Here is a 16,787-nt window from a genome sequence, read left to right on the forward strand (position 1 = left end):
TGGGGTAGGAAAAAAGAAGAGGAAAGTAGTGGGGGTGGGTCCATCCCATCTGGATGTGCCTCATGGCACATACCTGTTGCTCAGTATGGCAGAGGGAACAGAAGTCTCTATTCCCCAAGTGGCTGAGTGGTTCCACATTTGGCAATCACCAAAGAAACACTCGGGAGATGGTGAAGGGCCCCCACGTTTGGAAGATCATCTTTCAGATGATACAGATCATGAAGGGGAAGAAGCAGTGGTGTTTCCTTCCATGGTGGTGGACAGACTATGGCCCCCATGAGAGGTAAGCACGTTGGGCGTGGATTTGGATGGTGTTGGAGTCGGAACTGCTGTTGCAGACGTTCTTGCAGGTGTAGTCACCTGCACAAACAATTACACTGCACAGACTTGCCTGCCCTGCCAGCAGTATCCAGAGCAGAGCTCCCATTAGGAACAAATTAGACTGGAGTTTCCTCTTTTCCTTCCAGACTCCTTAGGAAGGAAACAACAGAAACAAGCGAAGAGGGCTGCATGACCAAGAATGGCTACGGGCCAGTGCCAAGCAGGGGAGTGACCTTTGGAAAGGGCTGACCGATGGTGGCCAAGGACAGCAGCACAGGCACACTCATGGCTCCAGAATCACAGCCCCAGCGCCAGGGAAGAGATGAGACCAGGCTTCAATGCTACAGAGGCACCTGGGAACTGTCCAGGTTAGAGAGGAACTGAGAGAACTCTACTCTAAGGCACAGCAGGAGGAGCAGGATCGACAATGACTTCGGAACAGGTTGCCCAGGGCATGAACCTGACCTCAAAACCCTCCAGGGACCCTGCAGCCTTCCCAAATTCCCTTTCAATGCTTGATTGTCCTCAGAGTGATTTATTTTTTTGTCAGTGTGGAACCTCTCCTGCATACATGCTTTGCCCCTTGGCCTGGGTCCACAAGCCCTTCCCATGAGCTCCATGACCAAAGCCATGCAGGGACCTCTCCTGCATCTCACAGCCTTGACTTCGACCCTGCAGACCCCTGCAAAGACCCTGTAGCCATCACATCACCCAGCAGGGCTTTGCTCACCCCTCCAGCACCCCCAGCCAGCTCCGGTTCTGCCACAGCCCCTTCCCGGCTGAGCCCCACAGCTCCCGGCTCCCTCCATGGCAGCCGGCAGCATCATTGTTGCAAAATGTGCAATGTGTCAGTCAGTGTTATCTTAAGTCAGGCTGTTCTTTGATGTAAAACCTTTGGATACTTTCAAGCCTAATCAGCAGGAAAGGAGAGCTAATCGCTGGAAGAGGCAGCAGCCAGCATCCCTCACTCAAGGACATTCCGGAACTAACAAGATTTAGGGATTGCTAACTTGGCAAAATTTGTAACACTGAAAATCACACCTCCAGATCAAAAGGACCCTCCGCACATAAAGACCCTTCCCCTGAGCATGAGTAGAAGTTAGCTGGGGTTATGTGAGTTGTATGGAACATACTGGTCAATCCTAACAGAAGGGCTGTCACTAATCCTGAATTTCTGTGCATAAATAACAGCCTGGAAAGTCCGGTGGGGTGTGCTGGATTTGTGGAATACCACCGAGCAGGCAGGCTGGGGTAGCTCTGAATCACTCAATGTGTCATTATCGGTTCGCTGCACACCAGGGACCGAACCCGATTTCTGAGACAATCTCCCCGCGCCTGCAGGGCCGGCACCCCTAAAATGGCGGCGCCCACTGAGGCTTCAGCTCGCCCGCGTCACGTGGCCGCTGTATCCCGCCATTGCATCAGCCGGGGGCGGGGCGCCGCGCGGATGGGTGGGACTCTGCAGAAGAGTGACAGCCGCCGCAACCAATGGGAGGTGGTGTCCAGCAGGGGGGCGGGGCGGAGCGGCGCTGCGGCGCGGCCGGAGGAGCGCAGCGAGGGGCGGCGGTGGGCGCGCAGGTACGGCCCGAGGGGCCCGGGGAGCTCCGGCTGCTGGGTTTGGGTTCCGTGGCCCGGCCGGGACCCGCGGGCACAGGGGAGAGGGGCACGGAGAGGGCAGGGCGGGAGGGTGGCGGTGCACTGGTCGCGCCCCATGCGGGCCCGCGGGGGGATGCCGGGCGGCGCTGCCGGACACCGCGGTGCCCTCACCGCTCCTCGGGCGCTGGAGAGCGGCTATGTCTGAGCATAGGCTCTGACAGGGCCTGGGGCCGCTGCTGTGCTTGGTTCTCCCCACCTCGGGTCCTTCCCTCCTGCAGCATCGAGGTTGGACTCGATGATCTCAGAGGACTTTTCCAGCCCAATTGATTGTGTGCTGTGAGTGCTCCCAGGCCTTGCTCCTGTGGGGAGTTCCCGTCTCTCCGCGCCCAGCAGGCTGCTGGGATCTCGCCTCCCTCCCTGGATCCGCATTGCGCTGAGCTGTCAGGGACAGCCCTGTGTGCCCGTAGGACACGGGCGGTGCTGCCCTCCAGGCTGTCACTTGCCTCTGGTGTGCATGTAGGGATGTGGGTCCCTCAAGGAAGGCTGCCGGGCATCCCTGCAGCTGGCTCTGCTTTGAGCAGGGAGGGTGGACAAGGTTATATTCAGGAGTCATTTTAAACTTGGCTGTTCTATGATTTAGTCATTGAATCACAGAAAGGTTTGGATTGGAAGGTACCTTAAAGCCCACCTGATTCTAACACCCCTGCTATAGGCAGGGACACCTTCCACTACACAATGCTGCTCCAAGCCCCATCCAACCTGGCCTTGAACACTTCCAAGGATGGGGAAGCCACATCTTCTGTTGGCAACCTGTGCCAGGTCTTCACCACCCACGCAGGGAATAATTCCTTTCTAATATCTAACCTAAATCTCTCCTTTGCTGGTGTAAAACTGTTCCCCCTTAAAACTGTCATATCATTACCTGCCCATGAAAAAAGTTGCTGTCCATCATTTTTATAAGCCCCTTTAAATAGTGAAATGCCATAATGATGTCTCCTCACTCTGCATTTAATCCCTTTGAATGCTTTGGTGACTAGGCAGTCCCTCTGTCCTCAGTAAGGCAAACACAACCTCTTAAGTTTAGTATCCATTTGAGTTTGATACTTTGTATAACAATGTGTTATCAAACAACCGGCAACTTGAGGTAGAGCCCAGAAATGAGGGAGTTTGGAAGAGAGGAAATTTCAGCTTAGGCTGCCACTATTTGGGGCAGATTGATGGTTGGACAGAAGTGTCAGTGCGTACTTAACAATGTGAGGAGTCCCTTTCTGGAGTTGGAGACTATGATCTTGATGTTCCCCTTGAGCTGACAACACATCAGAGTTTTGTTTGTTTTCATTTGTTCAGACTGCACCGAGGTTTTGCCACTTTCCTGCCCCTTGCTTTGGACAGTGGCAACTTCCAGCTTCCAGATGGAGACCCCGCTCACTGCCAGCCAGATCCGGCAACGGTTCATTGACTTCTTCAGGGAAAACCAGCACACCTATGTGCACTCATCTTCCACAATCCCCCTGGATGACCCCACACTGCTCTTTGCCAATGCTGGTATGAATCAGGTAGGATTCCCACCCTGGCATTGTGGTCCTATGAACATATCCTGTTGGAAACTGTGAAGCTGTTTCTAGAGCTGTTGGGAAAATTGTTCTTTATTCAACCTTCCTTCGGGTCACAGAGAGATGAGCGGTGTGTCCTCTGGAGTTCTCTGTGCTCTCACAAAATTGGCAAGAGCACTGGAACAGGTTCCTATGGTGAGAGCTCTGCCAGTCTCGTTTCCTTGACCCTTGGTACCACAGCAGTCCTGGCACAAATGATTAATGGTGTCTTTGAAGAGTGGTTGAGACTGGGATGCTGCAAGGGGTCTGCTGCAGATCAGCACCCAGTTTTTTATTTTTGACAGCTGGGAATCTGACAGCTTTTAGTCCCTTTTGGAAGGCCTGGGCTTTGGTGGGCTCTAGGAACACCTGTGTGTGTGTGAGTGCTGAGTTCTAGGCAGCCTTCTCATGGACAGGAGCAGCAGATTTGTTTCTGAAAGTGCTTTGGGTATGTTCAGACTAGTGATATCATGACACTTACTGCCTTGCTGTTGCTGGGAACATTTGAAAACAGGTTCTGAGTGCTTTCCTCAGTTTCTCAGCTTTTCTAGCAGTTCACTTGTCCTTTTTCTCTCCTTGCAGTTCAAACCCATCTTCCTCAATACCATCGACCCCTCACACCCACTCGCTAAGCTGAGCAGAGCCACCAACACTCAGAAGTGCATCCGAGCAGGGGGCAAGCACAACGACCTGGATGATGTGGGCAAAGATGTGTATCACCACACCTTCTTTGAGATGCTGGGGTCCTGGTCCTTTGGGGATTACTTCAAGGTAAAACAGTCTGGGTGCAGCTCTGAATCTCTCTTGCGCAGATTTATGCATCTCTATAAGCTCAGCAGAGCAGTTGCCAAGATGAAAGAGAATGTGTTGGCAAAGAGGTGCTTGTGGCTCCTTTGGAATAAATGAGCTTGGAAGCTGCCCCAACCCTGCAGAATGATTTGAGATTAATTACTTAAGGTTTACAAAGCTGATTAAATTAACTCTGCTAGTCTGGAGTCTTCAGGTGGAGATTTTGGTGGCTGTCCTGGAGATGTGGGGACTAACATGTGCTATGCAGCTATGACTCACCTTCAAACAGGACTGATCATACAATAGTGACTTCCTTTCCCAAGCTTCTTGCTAGTGTAGTATTTAAAGTCAGAATTAAAAGTATTTTTGGAGGCAGTGAACATGCTAGGCATTAACTTGGCTGCATCAAGACAGTCATGTGAGATGTTTCTTGTGCCCTCTTCACTGCATGTATTAATTTTTCTTTCTTATGTCAAAAGTCAGAAAGTTTTCAGCTGCTGATACCTACAGTAGTCAGTACTTTGGATGTTGAAGAGAAATTATTTTGCATTTACTTGCTGACCTCATGTTTTCTTCTGCAGGAACTTGCTTGTAAACTGGCACTGGAACTTCTCACCAAGGAATTTGGCATTCCTGCTGAAAGGCTCTATGTCACTTACTTTGGTGGAAATGAGGCTGCAGGACTGCAGCCAGACCTGGAGTGCAAGCAGATCTGGTTGGATTTGGGGTAAGGCCTTTCACTGAGGAAGGTGCCTGTTTTGATGAGCAATAGTAATTTATTTGGCTTGGATAATAGGAAAAATTTCTTCTTACAGGCTGGCTGAGGGCAGGATTCTGCCTGGCAATATGAAGGATAATTTCTGGGAAATGGGAGACACCGGCCCCTGTGGCCCTTGCAGCGAGATCCACTATGACCGGATTGGGGACAGAGATGCTTCACACTTGGTCAATCAGGATGACCCCAACGTCCTGGAGATCTGGAACCTGGTGTTCATACAGTTCAATAGGTGAGCCAGATCTGCTTCCAGCTTCCAGGTGAGCCAGGTTGCTCCAGCTCAGTTTGGGAGGCTGCTTGGGCTGTGTGTTCTTTCAGCTGCCTGTGGCTTACTCACCATTCCCAGTTATCCAGCAGCTGAGCACTTTGTCATGCTCTGTCCCCTTACCCACTGGTACAGACTGGTACAGAAGGGGTTGATCACACTGCTTTTGGGACAAACTGAGAATATTTTCTCTGTTTATCTGCCAGGTGTTCAGTAGGGAATAAGTTGTCTGCTCTGGGTCTAAGTTCTTGCTTAGGGTCTTGTTAACTGTATTTTATCAAAGTTGTCCTTTGTGTGGCTTATGTACGGGCCTGTGTCACAAATCTGATGGAAGTAAATCTTACAGAGATTGAGAGAAAGGGGTTCCCCCTGCAGAGCCTCCATCCATAACATCTCATCTTTCTTGGCAGGGAAGCTGATGGGACACTGAAACCCCTTCCTAAGAAAAGTATTGATACTGGGATGGGCCTGGAGAGGCTGGTTTCTGTGCTGCAGAACAAGATGTCCAACTATGACACTGACCTTTTCCTTCCTTACTTTGAAGCCATCCAAAAGGTATGAACTGAAGCCTGACCTAGCTGCATCCATTCCCTGAATTCTTGGGGAGATGTATGGGCCTGGTTGGACAGGGTGGTCTGTGCTTTCCCAGCTGATGTGAGCCCACACATTTGCACTTTGCTGAGGGCAGTGATCTAGGCTGGCACAGTAATTGCTGCCCTGGGCCATGTTTCCAGGGGAAAACAGGACAGTGAGTGGTGCAGCTTTCCCAGTTTTGTGAACTGTCCTGATGGACACTCCATGGTCCTCTCCCAGTGGGAGATACTCTGCAGTCCAACATGGCCAAGTGCCATCTTTTTGCCACATGCTAGAGAGCACGTGGTACTGCTAAGCCAGAATCAATTCGTCCTTCAGCCTCACACCTGCAACATGCTGATCTGTAGAAAATTCCTTTAGCTAGGAGTGCTTTGCCATAAACCACAACAGTCATTGTCAGAACCTGTGTGCTGTTGCTGCATTGTTCATTGTCCAGCATGGGTAACGTGGTCCCATGCTGGAAGTTCTGTGTGCAGGTCCAAGCCTTTTTTTCCTCTGTGGAGGAGGCAGAGCTTCCTTACTCTAGATCATGCTGGATAAAATGCAGGGAGAAGAGCCCAGGTTCCTGCTACCTCTAAGGAATGAGGTGCCAAGCTCCAGAGTTGGAATTGTACAGCTCCCTTTTTTCAGTGTTAAGTCCACTGGCCAGACACAGTCCCAGTGTCCTTGTCTGCCTTCCTGCCATGTGCAGGGGACCTGGGTGGAGGGACTGTGCCCATGGCTGGAGGTTTGCACCATATGCAAGCAGTGCATGGTTACAGCAGTATCTTTCCCTAGGATATGGATAAAAGCATCCTAAAAGAGGAAAGCTGGGACTATCTCCTGTGTGACAGAAATTGAAAGGTTTCTTGGCTGGGCAGGTTATGCCAGGTTGGAATACTTGAGCCAATGTGCAAAACAAATTATTTTCCTGTACTCTCCTCTTCCTCTCTCTTGGGCTCTTAATGGTGGGATAAATTGCATTTTCTTGCCTCTGGTTTGGAGAGCTTTCTGCCATTGAGATATGGGCCATGGCACCATGCAGAGCCCTCTGTGCCTCCCCTAGGTTCCCTGTGTTGCCTCTTTCCAAGAGGAATATTCTCCTGTGGCTGTGGGTGGTGGGGTTGGCTTGGCTTCTGAGGCCCTCCCCTGTAATTCTGCCATGGTGCCACTGTCAGTAATTGTACCCTCTGCCCACTGCCTTCTCCCTGCACAGGGCACAGGTGCCAGGCCTTACCTGGGGCAGGTTGGGGCCGAGGATGCTGATGGAATAGACATGGCGTACCGTGTGCTGGCTGACCATGCACGCACCATCACCCTGGCCCTCTCGGACGGGGGCAGGCCTGACAACACTGGCAGAGGGTAAGAAGGAGCTGCTGCATTGTCACCACTCCCATTCTGTTCTCAGACTGATGCATGAGTCTGAAGGTTCTTGTGAGCAGGATTGCTGCTGTGCCAGCCCCCAGATAAGATGACTGTGGGCAGAAAGTCACAAAGCCCAGCTTGGTGCACTGTTGCTGTTGAAAAAGTGGGGAATTTTGGGCTGGGAGGCTGTGCTGCAGGTGCCAGTGGACTCCATAGGCACACAGTGAATGTGGGTCATGGAGCTGGGGCCTAGCACCTCACCTGTGCCTTGCTGCTGCCATGAGGGAAAACAAGAGGAGAAAGCCCTGTGCTCTTGGTCCTGGGAGGGGGTGCTGGTAGGTGGATGCTGTTGGAGCCCCTTAGAACTTGCTCAGATGTGTAACATTTGCATGGGGGGCTCTGCTGTTCCCTAGGTACGTGCTGAGGCGGATTCTCCGACGGGCTGTGCGCTACTCCCATGAGAAGCTCAATGCCCCCAAGGGGTTCTTTGCTACTTTGGTTGATGTGGTGGTGCAGTCACTGGTAAGTTCTCCTATTCCACTGTATCTGCTTAAGACTTCCTCTGCTGAGGTGTGCAGATCTCCATGTTAAAGGGCTCCTCCTCCTGGGTCTGCAGGGAGATGCCTTTCCTGAGCTGAAGAAGGACCCAGATATGGTAAAGGACATTATCAATGAAGAAGAGGATCAGTTCCTGAAAACACTGAGCAGAGGCCGTCGCATCCTGGACAGGAAGATCCAGAGCCTTGGGGACAGTAAAGTCATTCCTGGTAAGGCTGAGTTCTGTCTAGATGCAGCAAAAGGCATTTGTTATCTGGGATTACATAGTGACTTAGGGAAGTTAGGAGAAGGAAAAGGATAGGAAAATTAGAGGTGGTAGAAGGTGGTAGGGAGACAAAGTTGGAGTCAGAAGACATCACTTAGAGCTGAGCCACCCATCTCTTCTCTGGCCTGTGCTCACTTGCTGTGGTTTCTAAGCTGCCCAGACACACATCTCTGTGCTGCCAGGGAGGAGCCTTTTGGATGTTCACATTCTCCAGACCTGTTCACTGTCCTGCCATAGCTCAGAGCCAGTGGAGAAGCAGGGAAGGGAGCAATGTCTCATAGAACATGAGAGGTGACTGCTTTGCCCTTTCCCTGCAGGTGACACTGCCTGGCTGCTGTATGACACCTACGGTTTCCCTGCGGATCTCACTGGGCTGATTGCAGAGGAGAAGGGCCTTGTTGTAGACATGGAGGGCTTTGAAGAGGAGCGGAAAAATGCTCAGGTGAGTAACAGCTCCAAGGGAAGCTAGTTTATGAGTGGGCAGGTAGAATTCCATTCCTTGCAGTTTGCAGTCATGAGTTGCTCCTTTCTCACTGAGTCTGCTCACACCCCATATGCCTCATGGTTTTTCCTGTGGGAAAATCCAGGACAACTGCAGTTGCTCTGGGTCATGTCTATTCTGTACAGGTGGGGTTGGTTTTGCTGACTAGCAAAGCCTGGAACCTTGAGCTCAGCCTTCAGACAGAGGTAGTGGAGTGCTGGGAGCACCTCTGCTGTCCTGTTCTGGTTAGGGAAGTTATTCCCTGTCCAAGGATCAGTATCCAGGCAGGCCTGCACCTTGGGTGCATTTCCCAGTATGTTTGCTGCAGCAGCAGGGCATGACATTGACCAGCTGGGTGCTTGCCTGGTGCTTACTGGGCTCAGGCCCACTTGGTCTGTATGCTGGAACTGGATGCTCTGAAGCCAGAAAAATTGGCACCTTCCAGGTGCTGGCACACAGCTTCCCAGGGCAGAGCTCTAAATCAGGGAGTGCTGAGGGATGTGAGCAAGATGTGCAGCTAGGCTGGCATGCATTGGTGTTTCTTAAACCTTGGTATTTGGCAGGTCATTTCTCAAACCTTGTTCCTTGGCAGCTCAAATCCCAGGGCAAGGGTGCTGGAGGGGAAGATCTCCTCATGCTGGACATCTATGCCATTGAAGAGCTGAGAGCCCGAGGGCTGGAGGTGACAGATGACTCACCAAAATACAACTATGCTTCAGATTCAAGTGGTACCTATGGTATGAAAAACCTTCTCACAGTCATGTTCTGCTCCTGAACCTTGCCTGGCATGTACCTCTGGGCTCCCCTTTCCTGGGACATGGAGTTGGAAGTGGGAGGCTGTGCAGCTGAATAGTCTGCTTGTTACTAATTGAGGAGACAAAGACAACAGACTATTCAGGGGCTACTGTACTGCTGTTGCTAAATTAAGGGAATTCCTGTTCCTACAGCTTTATGTCTCCACGCTCCTATGTTGGTATTTCTCAGCTGCTCCTTTGCCAGTGCTGCAGGAGACTGCAGTTTCTGCTTGGCCAGTTGGAGGGTCCTTGGCTTGGTCACTCTGGCTCTTCTGCTAGTTTCATTTGATGGAGATTCAGGAGGCTGAAGGCTCATAGCCATGTGTGCTGCTGACTTTTGCTGCATAGGTGTGGAAGGCAGTGACAGTCCCTGCCTAGGAGGGCACTAAATGAGATTTCCAGCTAGCTGCTGCCTTACTCCTCTCTCCTTATCCCCTGCAGATGTGTGGGGATTTGTGCAATGAGCTCCTGCAATAACTGGGAGGTGTTGCTATAACATTCTGCTCCCACGTGGTGTCTACAAGGTTTTCCTGTTTCACTGACACTGCCTGTCCTCCTGGTGGCAGATTTCGGGAGCCTCGTGGCCACAGTGAAGGCCATCCGCAGGGAGAAGACCTTTGTGGAGGAGGCTTCCACCGGCCAGGAGTGCGGGATAGTGCTGGACAGGACCTGCTTCTACGCCGAGCAGGGGGGGCAGATCTACGACCAGGGCTACATGGTCAAGGATGACGACAGCAGGGAGGATGTGAGTGGGCCTGAGAGCCTTTTGCTAGGCTCAGTCTGACACAGTGCCTGGGCAGAGGGGAGAAGGGGCCAAGCAAGCTCCAGCAATTTCCCATCCATATCTGATGTCATGCAATGCACAGGGTTCCTTTCTGGTGGTGCAGCATGGATGTACTGGGGTTTTGTTCCCCTTGCTCCTTGAGGAGATCAGTTCTGTGCTATTATCATCAGAATGTGGGTGCCTGTGGTGGTGGTGCTGGGATTGCCAAGCCCAAGGGCAGTGCTCTGAAGCTGAGGTGGGGAGCTCTTTCTGTGCCCCATTCACTTCTCTGCTTTGCTGTGTGCTGTGCCTGGGGACACTCAGCTTTCTCCAGCACACACACCACTCTAGCTCCTCACTGGGACCTTTCCAGTTGCAGCTCAGACTTCTGGCTGGATGTCTCCCCTGCTCACATGGGGCATTTCCCTCTTTGTACAGAAAACAGAATTCACTGTGAAGAACGTTCAGGTCCGCGGAGGCTACGTGCTGCACATAGGAACTCTGTATGGGAGCTTGAAAGTGGGAGATCAGGTCCACCTGACTATTGATGAGGTGAGTTAAAACATGGTGTAACACATGGGCTTGTCTCTTTTCTCTGGATTTTGTTTCTGAATTTTGTGGGGGCAGGGGGCTGATGTTTGGGTCCTGCCCTCCCTGCATCACACAATCAACCAGTGTCTGGCTGACTCCCAAGTCTCTCTTGCTTTACACCTGGCTTTCTCCTACCACAAAGCAGATAATGCCCAGCTAGCTCAGAGCCACTCTTGCTGGGTTTGCTGGTCACAGGCAGAAACACATTTTGATCATGTGTTTTGGGTCATTTGGGTCATTCTGGGACTTGCAGGGAGAACATGTGTGGTGCTCCACTGTGTGGAGACAACAGCAGAGAGCCTGGGCTCTCTGCCCCAGTCCAAACATTACTCCTGTGGGCTCAGCTTGCTGAGGGAGTGCTGGGTTGAGCACAATCAGCCTGATGAATTTCCCTTCCCTATAGAGGCAGCATCTTTAGAGGAAGAGGGAAGGCTTCCATCTTGAAGTGCTTTTCCCCGCTGAGGAACAGAGATTAGTTATCTGTGCCTGATCTGTCCTTGGCCTCTTTCCACACAGACCAAACAAGGGAACTGCCAGGAAAAAAGCCACACACAGGTTTGCTGGGTAACACCAGTTTCTGTGGCTGAAGCTCCAAGGCAGAAAGTGTGATCAGTTGTTTCTGGTGTCCTGAGCTAGTTTAGGATTCTGTTGGAGCAGGGCATTACCCTCCCCTTCGGCTGCTGGACGAGGTTGTGGCTCTGGGCTGTGGGACCCCATCCAACAGTGGCTTCCTCCCTCAGGCCAGGCGGAGGCCGGTCATGAGCAACCACACAGGCACCCACATCCTGAACTTCGCCCTGCGCTCCGTGCTGGGGGAGGCCGACCAGAGGGGCTCCCTGGTGGCTCCCGACCGCCTGCGCTTCGACTTCACGGCCAAGGGAGCCCTGTCCACACAGGAAATCAAGAAGGTTGAGGGGATTGCCAACCAGATGATCGAGGAGTCAAAGGTGGGTATGGGTGACACGTTGTATGCCTTGAGTCCCTGTTTTGGATGATCTGGGATGCTGGGAGTTTGGTAGGCACAGGAGGATTCCGAGCTGCTGGTGCAGTACTGTGCACAGATTGCCATCACCTTAGAGGGGTTTGAGTGGGAAAACTCCATATGGATTGTTTGGTTCATTGGTTTCAAGCCCTTACTAGGGTTGAAGTGTTCCCACGCCTGCAGTAGTGTCACATCAGCTGCAAGAGCTGGGAAGTTTGGCAGAGTAGTTTTGCAGGCCTGGCTGGATTTACAGCATACACCCAGACAACCCAGTGATGTGTGCCCAGTGGCAGGAGAGTTGCTCTGTCTGGTGCCAAGTGTCAGAGCTGACCCTGAAGGACCCTGGAATCTCTGCTTGGAACCATTTGCATGTGCAGCAACACACAGGGAGTCTGAGCAGGTAGTGTGGGGAGTTTTGAAGATGAAATGTCTTTTAATAACTTTGTGATTCTTGTAGGCCAACAAGCCCCATCTCAGGTAAGGCACAACATTTCCAGGATCTTTCAGAGGAAGAAATTCCCTGGGAATGTGGGCTCTCAGTCACAGCTGACATGACTGGCTGTTACCTGCATCCCTTTGCTGTCCCTGCAGACTGTGTATGCCAAGGACTGCCCTCTTGCAGAAGCCAAAGCTATCCAAGGTCTTCGGGCAGTTTTTGATGAGACCTACCCCGATCCTGTGCGTGTGGTTTCCATTGGCATCCCTGTGGAGGAGCTGCTGGCTGACCCCTCTGGCCCTGGGGGCTCCATCACCTCCATTGAGTTCTGCGGAGGGACGTGAGTACCTGGAGAGGCCGGGGAAGGTGCAGGGTAGCTGAAAGGAGTTCCTGTGGAGCTTGAGCTCCTGTCATGAGCATACACTGGGCAGAGCCAGGGCAGAGATGGAGGTGGTGGTGATGATATGCCTTTGCATTCCCAGTCTTGAGTCAATCAGTCTTTAAAATTACCTTTTGCAGGCAGGGAACTGCCTGTATTGCCCCTGCCCTCACTCAGGGCCTCTGGCACTGCTGGGAGCACAGGTCTCACCACCCTTTCCTCACTCATTTGCTTTCAGCACTGGTTGTTTTTTCTGCCTGTCCCCACACTGCTGCATTTCCCTGGCAGGATGGTTGTCTTATTTCTTTTCTGATTCTTGCTGAGATGAGAAGTGGACTTGTAACTCTTTCTTGTGGGTCTGTCTGGGTTCTTTCCAAAGGCACTTGCAGAACTCCAGCCATGCTGGCCCCTTTGTGATTGTTTCAGAAGAAGCAATTGCTAAAGGCATCCGGAGGATAGTTGCAGTCACTGGAGCTGAAGCTCGGAAGGTAAGGCTAGGCAGGAGAGATCCTCTGTGAAATTCCACCTATTAACTCTATGCCAAAGTTCATTTTGTTCAAATTTGCACAGTATCCTCTGAGGGACTCATGGAAAAGGGTGCTGCTGTTGCCAAAGAGTGTTCTGGAGACCCTGACTGTACTACAGTCAGAGCAGGGAAGAGAGAGGGAAGTCTCAGCTGCAGGTGTTGTGGCAGACAAACCTGGGTGGGTGTGTGGGATGGCTCCAGGGTTAGCTCAGGTTGCTTTTCAGAGTGGCTGCCAATGTAGAGCTCTCAGCAGCTGGCAAGGCCAGCAGGAGAGTGGTGAAGTCTGAGAATCCAGTCCTCTGCTGCAGGAGGCAATGACTTTGGATGTGGGCTGGTGCTCCCTAAAGTGTGAGAAAGGGGTTTCATGGAGGAGATGATTTCTCTTTTGGGGGGATCTTGGCAATCCTGACAAAGGAAAGAGACCTGGAGCCCATGTGCCAGCATGACACCCTGGTTCTGGTCAGGTGCTGCCTGCTTTGGCCCTGTGGCTTTCCAAGAGTTACTAAGTTCCATCCTGGGGGATTCCAGCATTCCTCACCTCTTTGCACTCTGGGGTGACCAAAAGCCCAGTCTGCTCAATCTTCCAGCTTGACTTAACTCAGATTGTATCCTCCTAGGCCCTCAGGAAAGTCGACAGCCTCAGGAAACTGCTGTCAGCCCTGGAGGCCAAAGTGAAGGTCCAGACAGCTCCCAACAAAGATGTGCAGAAGGAGATCACAGATCTCAGTGAGGTGAGGATGGTAGCAGTGCTCAGCCTCCCCAAAGTGAAAGGGACCTTGATTGCCAGAACTGGGTATTAATGAGGCCTGAGTTCACCTTCCTGATCCTGTCCAACAGCCCTGCATCCCATGGGTGCTGCAGCCAGCACCTGTTTCCTCAGGTCATTGGCACTGGGAGAGGAGGGGAGCTTACTGGGCTCTGCCAGCTGAGGCAGAGTTCGTGAGGTGCTGCATCTCCTGCCATGATTACTGTGCCTTTAACCTTCTCTACCTGCTCCTCTTTTGCAGACTCTGGCCACTGCTGTTATCCCACAGTGGCAGAAGGATGAACTGAGAGAGGCTGTTAAAGCACTGAAGAAGGTCATGGATGACCTGGACCGAGCAAGCAAAGCTGACATCCAGAAAAGAGTGAGCTGTGGGCTGCCATAAAGGACGGTGTGGGAGGCCTGTGGGGTGCTCCTTTGGGAGCTCTGTTAATGTCCAGGATGGAGGAGAATTGATGTGTGGGAGTGCCCCTCACACTGTTCAGCCTTCCAGCTTCTCCTGCTGCCTTCTGAAGCAGAATTACCTCTGTGCCTGTTCTCTGGGTTGCAGCATGGCAGCATGTTCCTGCCCTAACAGAGCCCCTGGGTGCAGGCTTCCTCCTGGATCCCAGTGGAGTTTTCTGGAGGAGGAGTCATGCACAACATGGTGTCTTACAGGCCACATATCTGCCTGTCAGAGTACATTCCTCCTGGCTTCATAGTGTGAGGCTGCTCCAGGCTGGGCTGTGGGTGTGTTTGGGCAGCTTGGGGACCTCTGTCCCTGCTCTGCCCAGGTGGTTCTTGTGTCCATACACAGTGTGGATGGTTTAGTGGCTGACCACTGTTGTCCTCAGGTACTGGAGAAGACCAAGCAAGTTATTGAGAGTCATCCTAACCAGCCATGGGTCATCATGGAAATGGAAAATGGAGCCTCTGCAAAGGTATGGGAAAGTCTGATCTGTCCTCAGCAACCTTCCTTCTCTCTGAGGAGAAGCTGGGTGGTCTTTCATCACTTGGAGAGATGGTTCAGTGTTACAGAGCTGTTCCTCTTGCCACCTGCCATCCCTGAGAAGGGGAAGGGACCACTGAGATATTCTCTTGTGTCCCACCTCCTGGACTGGCACATGGGCTTGCAGGGGTAGTGGGGTTTTGACCACTTGCTGAGTTTCCAGCCATGCTGGTAGATTTGGAGCCCAGCAGAAATCCCACTGTGTCCCAGGTAAGACTCATCCTGCAGCAGCCATGACACTGAAATGTACTTAAGGGACTGAGAGCAGCAGCTCTGCTGAGCCATGAAAGTCGTGATGCTTGTGGCCCCTGCAGATCAGTTCCAGGAGTGCTGTCCTGGGCTGGGTGTGGACAGGACCAGGCAGAGCTGGCCCCAGCACTGTCTGCTCAGCTGGGTTAAAGATCTTCCCTGGCTAGGGCTGAATCTCCTCCTTCCCTCCTCCACACACGTTTTTTTCCAAGTGATTTCTGTTGGAATGAATGCTCTGTTGTGTGTGTTGTGCCACAGTGCTGAGCCCAGTAAGTGCCAGGCAGTGGGAGCTGGTTGTGCCTGGGCTTAGACCTCTCTGGGCTAATGCCCTGTTAAAATTTCCTCTCTGAGAGTCTTGGAGCTGATCCTGCTCACTCTCTGTGGCCACCAGCATCACGCTTCTGCTCCCAGTGCATGCTGTTGCAGCATTTTCCCTGGCAGAAGGGTGCATCCCACGGGATGGCAGTGCTGGCAGCCCAGGGAGCTGTGTGTTCCCAATCCACCCAGAGCAGCACTGCTTTGCTCACCAGAGGACCCACTCCTGGGGCTCTGTGCTGCATCATGCTGTCTGTGCAAGTGAGGGATGATGGTCTCCTTGAGAATAATAGAATGTGTGACAGTCTCCCTGGTTCTTCCCTGCCTGCTGTGTCTGATAACTCTTGCAGGCTCTTCATGCTGTGTTTGAGTACTCTTGACTCCCTTTGGAACAGCTGTTCCCTTCTGCTGGGAGGAGCTTTTTCCCCTCCAGCCAGTACACTCAGGCAAAGGTTTATTCTGGGGCTGATTTTGCCAATTGCTGTATTCCTCAAGGTGGGGAAATAAAAGCATCTCTTCCTTCCTGCCTTGGGGTACACAGGCAGGGTTATGTCCCCTGCCAAGGCTTTTACACTGCCAGGAATGTGAAGATGGCTGATGTTTGGCAGGAGGAACGTTGCAGAGTGCTGCTGGCTGGTTTAATGCAATTCCTGATCCCTGAGGTCTCTGTGGGTGCTGTTGGGGCTGGGTGCAAGTGCAGGGAAGCAGTCATATAATTATTTTGTTCTCTTCCAGGCCCTGAATGAATCTTTGAAGCTCTTCAAGACTAATTCCCCCCAGACTGCTGCTATGCTCTTTGCTGTGGATAACGAAGCTGGCAGGATCACCTGCCTGTGTCAAGTACCCCAGGTAATGCCAAGACTGTGTGGCTGCCTTTCCCTGAGCCTCTGTGGAGGAGCTGCAGCCTCCAGGCAGGAGCTATCTAACATTACACAGCCAGAACTGATTGGGGTTTGGCAAAAGCCACAGCCTTTGTGCTTGGGCTTATTGTCAGGCTGCAGAAGTGAGGGAAGAGGGGTTATGCTCTGCAAATAGGGAAGAGGAAGAGTCAGGACTTCATGGGGTGGTAGGCACAGGGTGGGGCAGTTGCTAGCAGTGCTGACCGCTGGGTTTCTCTTCCTGCCCAGGAGACTGCAAATAAGGGCCTGAAGGCCAGCCAGTGGGTGCAGGAAGTGTCTGGCTTGATGGATGGCAAAGGCGGTGGAAAGGACATCTCTGCACAGGCAACAGGCAAGAACGTGGGCTGCCTGCAGGAAGCCCTGAAACTGGCCACGGACTTTGCCAGGCTCCGCCTGGGGGAGCTGAAGAACTGATTGAGGGGGGAACCCCGGTCCCTTTGTCTCCCTCTCTGTCCCCTGCGCAGCTTTGCTGTAATAAAGGCTCCCTGCCCCGCGCTGTGCTCCCCGGCTCTGGAGGCGGGA

The 16,787-nt window shown here is 52.4% G+C and overlaps 1 protein-coding gene across 1 annotated transcript; it reads left to right on the plus strand.

Moving 5' to 3' along the window:
* Window positions 1-1,822: 1,822 nt before the first annotated feature.
* Window positions 1,823-16,759, plus strand: AARS1 (alanyl-tRNA synthetase 1). Its single transcript, XM_064722930.1, has 21 exons — window positions 1,823-1,899; window positions 3,265-3,473; window positions 4,092-4,280; window positions 4,880-5,025; window positions 5,114-5,305; window positions 5,749-5,893; window positions 7,128-7,273; window positions 7,690-7,798; window positions 7,893-8,043; window positions 8,417-8,541; window positions 9,173-9,317; window positions 9,941-10,119; window positions 10,576-10,689; window positions 11,469-11,675; window positions 12,302-12,486; window positions 12,905-13,013; window positions 13,669-13,782; window positions 14,059-14,178; window positions 14,648-14,734; window positions 16,102-16,215; window positions 16,494-16,759. The coding sequence occupies exons 2-21, from the start codon at window positions 3,330-3,332 to the stop codon at window positions 16,677-16,679; spliced, it is 2,907 nt and encodes a 968-aa protein (XP_064579000.1). The 5' UTR covers window positions 1,823-1,899; window positions 3,265-3,329; the 3' UTR covers window positions 16,680-16,759.
* Window positions 16,760-16,787: the final 28 nt, after the last annotated feature.

This window comes from Zonotrichia leucophrys, chromosome 11 (genome assembly GCF_028769735.1).
Source record: "Zonotrichia leucophrys gambelii isolate GWCS_2022_RI chromosome 11, RI_Zleu_2.0, whole genome shotgun sequence".
In the NCBI taxonomy this organism is placed as follows: domain Eukaryota; kingdom Metazoa; phylum Chordata; class Aves; order Passeriformes; family Passerellidae; genus Zonotrichia; species Zonotrichia leucophrys.

What these genes read in the sequence shown, in the direction of transcription:
- AARS1 (XM_064722930.1), top strand. Translation starts at nt 3,330, where the DNA reads ATGGAGACCCCGCTCACTGCCAGCCAGATCCGGCAACGGTTCATTGAC. An exon ending in CCTTTGGGGATTACTTCAAG is followed by an intron (nt 4,281 to 4,879) that starts GTAAAACAGTCT and finishes TTTCTTCTGCAG; the next exon opens with GAACTTGCTTGTAAACTGGC. An exon ending in CCTGACAACACTGGCAGAGG is followed by an intron (nt 7,274 to 7,689) that starts GTAAGAAGGAGC and finishes GCTGTTCCCTAG; the next exon opens with GTACGTGCTGAGGCGGATTC.